Genomic DNA, 12,626 nt, shown 5'->3' with positions numbered 1-12,626 from the left:
TCGTCCCGAAGCCTCCTTTGTATCAATTTAGTTCATACAGAGTGCACTAGCTGATGATTGATGGCCGTTAGTCAGAAACATGCAGTGAACGAAATGCTTCAAGCATGAGCTACACAAGTCTCACAATAAATCTCATATGTTATATGTTAATGTGTTAGTGGCGCGTGGTTAGACCGCCATACAATAGATCCTATGTGTTAGTAAACGCCTTATGTATCGTGTGGGTTAATTTGTCATAATAAGGTCTGTGTTAGTCACATGCCTGATCAAACAATGTTTTACTATATATGTAAAGAATATATTGTGATTATTGGTTAATCTTCTATATAAATACGTGTAAAATACACTGTGAGTAAAAATGATCAAATATAATGTGAGTATTGGTTAATGCATATAAAATACAAGGTTTCACACAATGATTATGTAATTATAGATACTAAGTTGAGTAATCATAATTGAAAGATATTTGTCAATACACTCAAGGTAAAATAAACAGTTACTCTTCAGTGTATAGGATAGAAAGAGGAAAATAGAGTAGTATATACAGTAGTATGAGGAGTATAGGGTAGTATGAGGTGTATAGGGTAGTATGTACGTAGAATGAGAAGTATAGGGTAGCATGTGGAGTATAGGGTGGTATATAGTAGTATGAGAAGTATAGGGTAGCATGTGGAGTATAGGGTGGTATATAGTAGTATGAGAAGTATAGGGTAGCATCAGTAGCATAGGGTAGTATGAGGAGTACAGGGTAGTATGAAGAGTATATGGTAGTATACGGTAGTATGAGGAGTATAGGGTAACTTTGGAAGTATAGGGTAGCATCAGGAATATAGGGTAGTATACAGTAGTATGAGGAGTATAGGGTAGCATCGGGAGTATAGGGTAGTATGAGGAGTATAAGGTAGTATATACGGCAGTATGAGGAGCATAAGGTAACTTTGGGAGTATAGGGTAGCATAAGGAGTATAGGGTGGTATATGGTAGTATGAGAAGTATAGGAAAGCATCAGGTGTATAGGGTAGTATGAGGAGTACAAGTTAGCATCGGAGTATAGGGTAGTATATAATAGTATAAGAAAGTATAGGGTAGCATTGGTGTATAGGGTAGCATCAGTATATGGTAATGTAGGGCAATAATATATAACAGTATGTCTAAATTCTGTTCTAGTTCTGTAGTATAGGGAAGTTTAGGGAGTATAGGGTAGTGTAGGTTAGTACATGGTAGTAGGGAAGTATAGGGAGAAAAGAGAAGTGTAGGGTAGTATAGGTTAGTGGAGTGAGTAATAGTGTAGGTTAGTATAGGGAGTGTGGAGAGTAGCAGTGTGGATTAGTATAAGGAGTATAGGGGAGTGTATCGTAGTATAGGTTAGTATAGAGAGTAATCATGTAGATTAGTATAGGGAGTATAGAGGAGTGTAGGTTAGTATAGGAAGTATAGGGAGAATAAGGGGGCGCATATGGTAGTATAGAGAGTAATAGTGTGAATTAGTACAGGACGTATAGGGGAGTGTATGTTATTATAGGGTAGTATAGGGGACTTTAGGATATAGGGGAGTGTAGAGTGTAATATTGTAGATTAGTATAGGGAGTATAGAGGAGTGTAGGTTAGTATAGGAAGTATAGGGAGAATAAGGGGGCGCATATGGTAGTATAGAGAGTAATAGTGTGAATTAGTACAGGACGTATAGGGGAGTGTATGTTATTATAGGGTAGTATAGGGGACTTTAGGATATAGGGGAGTGTAGAGTGTAATATTGTAGATTAGTATAGGGAGTATAGAGAGTAACAATGTGGATTAGTATAATGAGTATAGGGGAGTGTATCGTATTATAGGTTAGTATAGGGAGTAATCATGTAGACTAGTATAGAGAGTATAGAGGAGTGTAGATTAGTATAGAGAGTATAGGGTAGTGTAGGGTAGTATAGAGAGTATAGGATCAGATAGGGGAGTTGAGGCAGTATAGGGTATTATAGAGTCATAGAGTAAAATTAGTATAGGGATTATAAGGTAGTATAAGGAGTATAGTGTAGTATAAGGGATTGTAAGGTAGTATAAGGAGTATAGTGTAGTATAAGGGATTGTAAGGTAGTATAAGGAGTATAGTGTAGTATAAGGGATGGTAAGGTAGTATAAGGAGTATAGTGTAGTATAAGGGATTGTAAGGTAGTATGAGGAGTATAGCGTAGTATAAGGGATTGTAAGGTAGTATAAGGAGTATAGTGTAGTATAAGGGATTGTAATGTAGTATAAGGAGTATAGTGTAGTATAGTATAGTGTATAGTGTAGGGATTGTAAGGTAGTATAAGGAGTATAGTGTAGTATAAGGGATTGTAAGGTAGTATAAGGAGTATAGTGTAGTATAGTATAGTGTATAGTGTAGGGATTGTAAGGTAGTATAAGGAGTATAGTGTAGTATAAGGGATTGTAAGGTAGTATAAGGAGTATAGTGTAGTATAGTATAGTGTATAGTGTAGGGATTGTAAGGTAGTATAAGGAGTATAGTGTAGTATAAGGGATTGTAAGGTAGTATAAGGAGTATAGTGTAGTATAGTATAGTGTATAGTGTAGGGATTGTAAGGTAGTATAAGGAGTATAGTGTAGTATAAGGGATTGTAAGGTAGTATAAGGAGTATAGAATAGTATAGTATAATGGGTTAGTGTATATAACGTAGAGCAGGAGAAGACATAGACCCGGCCGGGAGGAGGGATACCGGGTCGGGGGGAGGAAGAGGAGAACCTGAGGAGCACCAGGACCTGCTGGAGGGAGTGGCCTCAGAGGGGGACGCCGGGACTTTCTGCTGCCTTTTTAATGAGATGATGATAGTAATGATTATATATGCAATTGTGTCTTAACTTTTTCTCATTTGCTTCTCTCGCACTCTCACTATCCCTTTTCTTTCTTTCTTTCTCATTCACTTCTCTTATTCTCTTTTTTTACTTTTCCCTCACCTTCTCTCCTCTCACATTTACACTCCTTTTTTTCTCTCATTCTCTCCTCTCAGATTCTCATTCTCTTTTTTCACATTCTTTTTTCTTACTCTCTTCTCAGATTCTCATTCTCTCCTTTTTTTCTCATTCTCCTCTCACACTCTCATTCTGTCTTCTCTTTTCATTATCATTGGCTTCTCTCACATTCTCATTCTCTCTTCTCTTTCTTTTCTTATTCTCTTCTCTCAAATTCCAATTCACTGTTTTATTACTTTCTCATTTTCTTCTCTCACATTCTCATTCTCTCCTCTCTTTTTTTCTCATTCTCTTCCCTCAAATTTCACTTCTGTTTTCTTTCTTTCTCCTTCTCTTCTCTCACATTGTCATTCTCTTTTAACTTCTTTCTCATTTGCTTCTCTCGCATTCTCACTGTTTGTTTCTTTCTTTCTTTCTCATTCACTTCTATTATTCTCTTTCTTACTTTCTGTCTCCTTCTCTTCTCTCATATTCACACTCTCTTTTCTTTCTTTTTCATTCTCTTCTCACATTCTCATTCTCTCTTCTTTTCCTTTCTGAATTGCTTCTCTTGCATTCTCATTCTCTCTTCTCTCACTGTTCTACCTTTCTTTCTCATTTGCTTTTCTCTCATTCTTACTTTCTTCTCTTTCTTTCTTTTACCTTCCCTCATTTTCTCATTCTCTTTTCTCTCTTCCTCTCCTCCCTCTATCTTTTTCCATCAGCCCTAATGCAGATACAGGTGCATTTTGGGAAGTTGTGGTTAAGCTGCTGTTCACAGTAATGGTATGAAAATGGGACGTAATCATCGCATGCACACACAAACACACACACACACACGCACACACACACACACACACGCACACACACACACACACACACACACACACACACACAGGTTTTAAAGGATAACTCTGTAAAGCCTGTGTTCTAATAATAGCCTTTGTTTACCAATAGGACATTGTCACTGACAGTGAAGAGCATCCCGTCTGTGTGTGTGTGTGTGTGTGTGTGTGTGTGTGTGTTATATTAGTGTGTGTGTGTGTGTGTGTGTGTGTGCTGTCCAGTACAACTAAAAGCACATAAAGGTCAAATGTTAGACATGGCAGGAGTTATGCCCTGTGCTGCTGCATGAGTCCCGTCACAGCCAATCAGAGGGTGTGTATGAGTGTGTGTGTGTGTGTGTGTGTGTGTGTGTGTGTTTTGAAACTATAGCTTAAGGGGAATAATATAAACACAGTCAGCCAATTAAGTGAGTGTGTGTGTCGGCAGGTATTGTATTATATAACACCTGAGAAACCTGCAGACACAGCACACACACACACACACACACACACACACAATCGACAATAGGCAAATCATGAGAACTAGTCGTCTATACCCACACCCATCATATATACCCACCATCAATTAATCACACCATTCATCTATACCCATCGTCTATACCTACACCCATCATATATACCCACCATTAAATAATTAACTACTATAATCTATACCCATACCCATCATACATCCCCACCATCAATGTATCACACCATTCCGCTATACCCACACCCATCATATATACCCACCATCAACTGATCACACCATTCATCTATACCCATTGTCTATACCCACACCCATCATATATACCCACCATCCATCACCCACACCAACCGTCTATACCCATCGTCTATACCCACCAATCAATCACACCATTCATCTATACCCATCGTCTATACCCACACCCATCATATATACCCACCATCCATCACCCACACCAACTGTCTATACCCATCGTCTATACCCACCAATCAATCACACCATTCATCTATACCCATCGTCTATACCCATACCCATCATATATACCCACCATCAATCAATCACACCATTCATCTATATCCATTGTCTATACTTCACCTATTATATATACCCACCATTAATCAATCAATTACCATTCATCTATACCATACCCATCATATACACATCACCATCAATTACTCACACCATTCATCTATATCCATCATCTATACCAAACCCATCATATATACCAACAATTCATCACCCACACCATTCATCTATACCCACCACCCATCCTATATACCCACCAATTATCTATACCCTTACCCATCCTATATACCCACCATTTATCTATACCTTTACCCATCCTATATACCCACCATTTATCTACACCCTTACCCATCCTATATACCCACCATTTATCTATACCTTTACCCATCCTATATACTCACCATTTATCTATACCCTTACCATCCTATATACCCACCAATTATCTATACCCTTACCCATCCTATATACCCACCAATTATCTATACCCTTACCTATCCTATATACCCACCATTTATCTATACCCTTACCCATCCTATATACCCGTCATCTGTACCATACCCATCGTATATACCCACCATCCATCATCTACATTATCATCCATAACCATAGTACATGTTGTTATTGAGATGTTATGAGTATAAATAAATAAATTAACCCTCTAAAAGAAACTGAAATAACAATAATACATTTAAACAATTCAGAATTTCTATTAATTTATTGTTTATTTAACTTACTGGAAATGTAAATATTAAGTATTAAATGTACCGTAATACATTTTGATACATTTGATATTTTAAACTGGTCTGTTAAAGGAACAGTACTGGTGTAATAATATGTTACAAATAATATAATATAGAATATCTACAATATGATTAGGATTTACTCACTCGCTTTCACACACACACACACACACACACACACACACACACACACACACACATACACAACTGTACACACTTCATTGCTACTGTTCCTAACCCTATTAACATTGATCACTCAGACACACACACACACACACACACACACACACTGTAGCAGTAGTGAGTGAGGCCTACTCTAGAGCTCACTACAAAAACCTCTATTAACTCTGCATGCACACACACACACACACACACACACACACACACACAGGCCAGTATCTCATTGCTCATCACACACACTCAGAGTTAAAGTGGTTGTCAATGGCCCTCGTGAATCTTTAAAGATGTCATAAAACATCAGAGTGCAGAATTACACACACAGCCATAAAGCAGCTTTCAACAGGTGTCTCTCACACACACACACACACACACATGCACACATACATACCTACACACACACAGACCTGTCCAGACAGGCCCTGTCCCGTCCTGCTTTTAGAATAGTATATTTTAGTATAGTTTTTAGTATATTACAGTGTAGGGCTGCACAATACTGGAAAAAATTTACATTGCAAATGTTCGTTTTTCGACAATATATATCGCAATATTAATCAATGCAGGGCATACATGACGGCACTAGCCCCGCCCCCACCTGCGTGCTGTCTCCGTCTGGACCAATCAGCAGCTGAGTCACCACCGAGCTCTCAGTAATCTACAGTAATCGGCCCTTTAATCAGTATTTAAATGCTTTTTAAAAGGTAAATAAGAGTGTTTGTTTTTCTGGGATTAAAAGCGTGAATTCAGCTGTAACTGGAAATATCTGCACTGATAAACTGTGCTGGATTAAGGTGCACAGCTTTACGAGCACGTGCCCAACCATGTGCAGCAGCAGCCTGTCACTCACACAGACACAGAGACATTGCTGTGTATCTACTTCTTGTGTCAAAAACATCAAATCAAAATATCGCAACATGACGTGTCTGATCTAATTGCCTTAAGTGACATTTGTGACTATTGTGCATGCGCACATCGCAATGATGATGCTTAAACGATATATTGTGCAGCCCTATAGTACTGTAATATATGGTATAGTACTGATCAGTAAAGTACTTACTAAAGTAAAGTGTAGAATTGTGTAATAAAGTCCAATATAGGGCGTATACAGTCCTGTGTGGTACTGTAGAGTACTGCCCAGTGTAGTATTTAGTATAGCACAGATTAGTATTATATAGTACAGTAAAGTTTGGTATTTATATAGTACAGTGAAGTATTTAGTACTGTATACTGAAGTGCTGTGAAGTATAGTCTAGTGAAGTGTTTAGTATCGTACAGTATAGTGTTTAATACTGTATAGTCCAGTGTAGGAAGAAATGTTTTTCAGCTGGGTTGAGTAGATAATATTTAAACAAAATTGGTAAAAAGCAAAAAAAATTAAGTAATAATTTACAATTTTAGAAAAATTAAAAAAAGTTAACTGTGGTTGTTTTTGACAAGTTATCTTTTGACAAAATAAGTAAAAATATTCAGAAAATGTATTTAAAAAATAAGATAAAGTGTTTACAAAATAAGTGTTTTCTTATTTATTTGACTAAGAAAAAAAATTACAAAATAAAAGAAGTCAACATTTTTTAGAAAATAATTTAAATTATAGAGAAGTCAAACACAATTTAAAAATCTAAAAAAATATGTAGTATTTTTTATGTCAAATTATCCAGAGAATTATTTTTTTTGTTTTGAGATTTTTTTTTTTTCATCTAAATCTGGGTTTTTATCTTCTGTTAGCGTGGATGATGAAAAGACATGAATCGTGTAGTTTAACCAAACTGCTTTTTAAAATGGGCACCAATCATTCGTTCAAATACAAAATGGGCGGGGCATAACCTTGCATTTACTCCTCCCACTTCCTCCAGCACTCGGGTGAGTACGAATTCGAGATGCCATTGCAACTCGTTACACTCCTTACCTGTCCCCAGCCTTCTCCAAGCCCCTCCCCCTCATGCTCACCTGTACTTCATGTTGCTATGGCGACCGATGGCTTCCTTCATGTGGGCGTGGCTATGGCCGGCGAGCCGTGACCCCGCCCCCTCTCGGGGCTTGACTGTGCTTTGGGTGTTGTAGCTTCCGTTGCCCGACTGGCCACCCCGCTCTAAGGCTGACCCGCCCCCCGAACCCCCTCCGCCCGAGCCACTGCTGCCCCCTGGTGGCGGGGCGGTCCTGAGGCCGCAGAGCCGGTCCTCACTGCGGCTCTTCAGGTTGTGTTCCGTGCAGGCGAACGACACCTGCATGTTGACCACCGCTCACACTCACACACACACACACACTTGAGGAGGGATGTGTCCGGCTGCGTCTCTGCGTCTCACACACACACGGGGTGTGTACTGTACCTGGCCGGTGTGTGTGTCCCCACTTTTTTGGGGGGGACTGGAAGTCTGTCGTCTTGTCCCTGTTTTGTAGATTTGCAAGTATGTGTGTGTGTGTGAATGTGTATCTCTCTTTATATATTTATATATATGTGTGTGTATATCTATATCTATAATTGTGTGTATGTGTGTGTGTGTGTGCGTGTATCCTCCTCCTCAGTCAGGTTCTTCACGTGCTCAAAAAAGGTTCCCGGTTCCCGGTCAGCAGCCCCGCGCGCCGCCCCGCAGCCGCAGCTCCGTGTCTCCGGGCGCGCGTGTCATGTTCCCTCCGCGTGAGTACCGGTTATTTTTTTTTAGTCCTCGCGCTTGAGATGAACCGAAATCCCTCCGTTGGAACCGGGCGCGCGAGCGGACCGCAGGGAGAGGGGGGAGCCCCGCGTGCAGGGCGCGTGCAGCAGACACACCGCAACAAAACACGCATTCACATGCACGGGCGCGCGCGCGCACTGATGCAAGAAAAAAAAGAAAAGAAGAGCCGAGCTCGCGCTGCCGGTGCTTTTGCTGCTGCTGTTGTTGCCGCTCGCGCTGCTCCCGCCTTTGTGGTCGCGCGCTGCCTCTGCTGCTGCTGTTGCTGCTGCTGCGGCGGCTCTCCAGCGCGCGAGACCCATCAGCGCCCATACAGCGCGCGAGACTCCCGCAGATACCGCGCGGTGACGTCACCAGGCGGGCGGGAGCGCTTGGGAGGCGGGGGGGGGGGGGGGCGGTTGGCGGTTGCGATTAACGACGGATAGTGATATGGACACACACTCATCGCACATTCACTTACACACACACACACACACACACACACTCACATACTCGTAAGGAACCCATCTCACTGATCATCTGTCTGTCAAACATGGTGGCGGCAGTGTCAGAGCATATAGCTATGCATGAATATGAACTTGTTTTCTTTGCATTATTTAAGCTCTGCATATTTTTTTGTTATTTCAGGCATTTCTCATTTTCTGTAAATAAACCATGCAGTTCTGTCTCGGGTATCAGGTATGTAAATGATTACAGGTGTGTTTTGATTGTCTTGCAATCCGAGTCCACCTCACTGATCATCCGTCTGTCAAACATGGTGGTGGAAGCATCAGTACATATGGATATGCATCCGGTTAGTATCAGTAAGCTTTGGTCAAGTGTATGTAGCAAATGTGTGAATATTATCTCTATTCTTTACTCTGTAGGTAGAAGTATAGGTAGTAAGGTTTTAATAAGCTTTTTACTCTTTAAGTAAAATTGTAAAAATACTGCTTTCAAAACTAGTTAAAGTATAAAATTAAAAGTAATGTAAGGGGAAAAAACATTGCCATCTCAGTCTTCATCTGCTCATTCACACATCAATAAACCAAAAAACACAGAATTAGAACTGAAGAGAGCTGGAGAGATAAAATAGGCATCATCTGCTGAGCATCTGCATGATGTGATATAATAACATCAATTATACATTTATATTAAAAATAAGTATTATTATAAAGAAGTGATTACTGATATTTAATGTTTTAAATGGTAACACACACACACACACTGTTTTTACACTGTCACATCAATCTCAGCATGGTTATGGACAGAGTGCACACACACACACAGATCAATAAAAGTCCTCTCTACAGTATGTGTGTGTGTGTGTGAGTACACTCTGTCCAAAACCATTACGTTAAAATTAAAAAAGGCCCTGCCAATACACTCTTTCTCCTATCCAACAGCCCCGCCCACTACTCAATAAACACACACACACACACACACACACACAGCCCAGTTTTTCAGGCTCGCTGCAGAAACCTCAGGGCTACAGCAAGTTCTACATGAATATGAACATGAACACACACACACATACACTTATTTATGCTACATATATACATTTTAGTGCATAAGATATATACAGAATATGGGGCCCATACTCTCTATTTAATATCTTTATACTTTATATATGACTCTTTACTAATCCTATTTTTTTTTTCATTTTGTCTCTCTCTATATTTCTCTCTTTCTTATTCTTCCCCTCTCTTTATTTCTCCATTTGTTCTTCATTTTCTCTCTTGTCTCCATATTTCTTTCCTTTCTTTCTCTCTAGTCTTTTTTTTTACATATTTCTCTTTGATTCTCTTTTTTCTTAGTAATATTTCTCACCATCTGCTACTATCCTTTTTTGTCCATTGCATGATTGTTTTTTCTGTTTCCTTTTTGTTTGCTCTTCCACTCTCCTGCTCTCTTCTCTTTCTATTACTTATTGTTCACTTTCTCTCTTCATTTACTTCTCTTTTCTTTCTTTTAGTTCTTCTTTCACTCTCTTTAATATATATATTCCTTTCTTCCTCTTTCTCTTTTTTCTCATTCTCTCTCTATTTCTTATTCATCTTTATCTATTTTTCCACCCCCGCTTTTTCGTATCTCTTTCTACCCCTTCTTTTTTCCTTGTTCTTTCTGCTTTTCTTATCCTTTTCCTTATTTCTTTCTGTCTTATCATTTTCCTTTTTCTTGTCTTGACTCACTGTTTTCTCACTCTTTTCTTTTCTCTTTCTTTCCTTTTTCTTATTGTTTGGAGTGGCTGTAATAGTGAAGGGGACAGTGGCTGTGAAAAAGGAGGGGACAGTGGCTGGTACCGTGGCTGTAAATGGAGAGTAAATGGGACAGTGGAGAGGACAGTTACTGGTACAGTAGAGAGAACAGTGAATGGTACAGTGGAGAGGACAGTGAATGGTACAGTAGAGAGGACAGTGAATGGTACAGTAGAGAGGACAGTGAATGGTACAGTGGAGAGGACAGTGAATGGTACAGTGGAGAGGACAGTGAATGGTACAGTAGAGAGGACAGTGAATGGTACAGTGGAGAGGACAGTGAATGGTACAGTAGAGAGAACAGTGAATGGTACAGTGGAGAGGACAGTGAATGGTACAGTAGAGAGGACAGTGAATGGTACAGTAGAGAGGACAGTGAATGGTACAGTAGAGAGGACAGTGAATGGTACAGAAGAGAGGACAATGAATGGTACAGAAGAGAGGACAATGAATGGTACAGTAGAAGGGACAGTGGAGAGGACAGTGAATGGTTCAGTAGAGGGGACAGTGGAGAGGACAGTGGAGGGGACAGTGAATGGTACAGTAGAGAGTACATTGAATGGTACAGTGGAAGGGACATTGGCTGAGACAGTGGCAGGGACAGCTTGCGGACGGGTGAGCTGTTGTTCAGGATGTTTTATCCGCAGTATTGTTATGTCCCTGTCCTATAAACCTGGGAGACAGCGGACGTCTGTGTTAAACCCGTAAGCGGATTGAGTGGAGGGCTGAGGGATGTTCTTAACGTAAAGATGTTTATATATCGGCTTAAAGAGAATTACGGAGAGAACATTGACTATCTGAGATAAGAAGTGCATTATGGGAGGCGGGGCTAACCTGAACAGGGTGGGTGAGAGAGTGTGTGTGTGCGAGTGCGTATTTGCCTTTAAGGAATGTCCTACTAAAGCCATAATTAAAGTATTATTACGAACTAATTGGTAGCAGATAATAAGTAGGTCCGGGACGTGCGGATATTGGAAAAATAGAATACTCTGAAGGACAAAAACCTGCCGTCATTCTGTCGCTCCAGTTCAGAGTCTGAAGCTGCTTTTACATCTACTTCGATTGGTCCCACAATTTTGAACCTTTAGTTTAGTTTGTTTTTTATTTAACTGGTTAGTTTTTGGTCCTGAACTGTAAAAATGAGAATATCATTGAAAAGTTACTTTATTTCAGTAATTAAGTTTAAAATGTGAAACTCTTATATTATATAGATGTATTAAACACAGAGTGATCTATTTTAAGATGTATCTATAGAATCTGTATCTACTGTAACTGTAGATTAATTACAGAGCAGTATGGGTACAACAGATTATAGTGCTGGTGATTATGTATCTACTGTAACTGTAGATTAATTACAGAGCAGTACGGGTACAACAGATTACAGTGCTGGTGATTCTGTCTCTACTGTAACTGTAGATTAATTACAGAGCAGAACAGGTACAACAGATTACGGTGCTGGTGATTCTGTATCTACTGTAACTGTAGATTAATTACAGAGCAGTATGATTACAACAGATTACAGTGCTGGTGATTCTGTATCTACTGTAACTGTAGATTAATTACAGAGCAGTACGGGTACAACAGATTACTGTGCTGGTGATTCTGTATCTACTGTAACTGTAGATTAATTACAGAGCAGTACTGGTACAACAGATTACGGTGCTGGTGATTCTGTATCTACTGTAACTGTAGATTAATTACAGAGCAGTATGGGTACAACAGATTACGGTGCTGGTGATTCTGTATCTACTGTAACTGTAGATTAATTACAGAGCAGTACGGGTACAACAGATTACGGTGCTGGTGATTCTGTATCTACTGTAACTGTAGATTAATTACAGAGCAGTACGGGTACAACAGATTACAGTGCTGGTGATTCTGTATCTACTGTAACTGTAGATTAATTACAGAGCAGTACGGGTACAACAGATTACAGTGCTGGTGATTCTGTATCTACTGTAACTGTAGATTATTACAGAGCAGTACGGGTACAACAGATTACATTGCTGGTTATTCTGTATCTACTG

General features: G+C 39.7%; 2 protein-coding genes and 1 long non-coding RNA gene across 5 annotated transcripts in view; 1 reads left to right on the top strand and 2 right to left on the bottom strand.

Annotated features, from left to right (window-relative positions):
- The window catches only part of LOC111191401 (voltage-gated potassium channel subunit beta-3), a 61,070-nt gene extending 52,916 nt beyond the window's left edge, over nt 1-8,154 (bottom strand). Inside the window, exon 1 of the mRNA XM_049465511.1 lies at nt 7,641-8,154. Coding sequence (XP_049321468.1) covers nt 7,641-7,921 — 281 coding nt within the window. The 5' untranslated portion in view covers nt 7,922-8,154. The remainder of the gene's footprint in view (nt 1-7,640) is intronic.
- The window catches only part of rnf167 (ring finger protein 167), a 222,450-nt gene that overhangs the window by 159,178 nt on the left and 50,646 nt on the right, over nt 1-12,626 (bottom strand). The window lies entirely within an intron of this gene.
- On the top strand, nt 1,759-2,817 carry LOC125782245 (uncharacterized). 2 transcript variants are annotated; one of them, XR_007424857.1, is made up of 4 exons: nt 1,759-2,007; nt 2,086-2,163; nt 2,297-2,429; nt 2,485-2,817. It is a non-coding gene; the product is annotated as an uncharacterized LOC125782245 (long non-coding RNA). The 2 variants fall into 2 exon arrangements; XR_007424858.1 differs by having other exon boundaries at nt 2,297-2,523; nt 2,579-2,817.

This window comes from Astyanax mexicanus, chromosome 1 (genome assembly GCF_023375975.1).
Source record: "Astyanax mexicanus isolate ESR-SI-001 chromosome 1, AstMex3_surface, whole genome shotgun sequence".
Taxonomy (NCBI): Eukaryota; Metazoa; Chordata; class Actinopteri; order Characiformes; family Acestrorhamphidae; genus Astyanax; species Astyanax mexicanus.
Note: the sequence above shows the minus strand (reverse complement) of the source record. Positions and strands in the feature narration are given on the sequence as shown.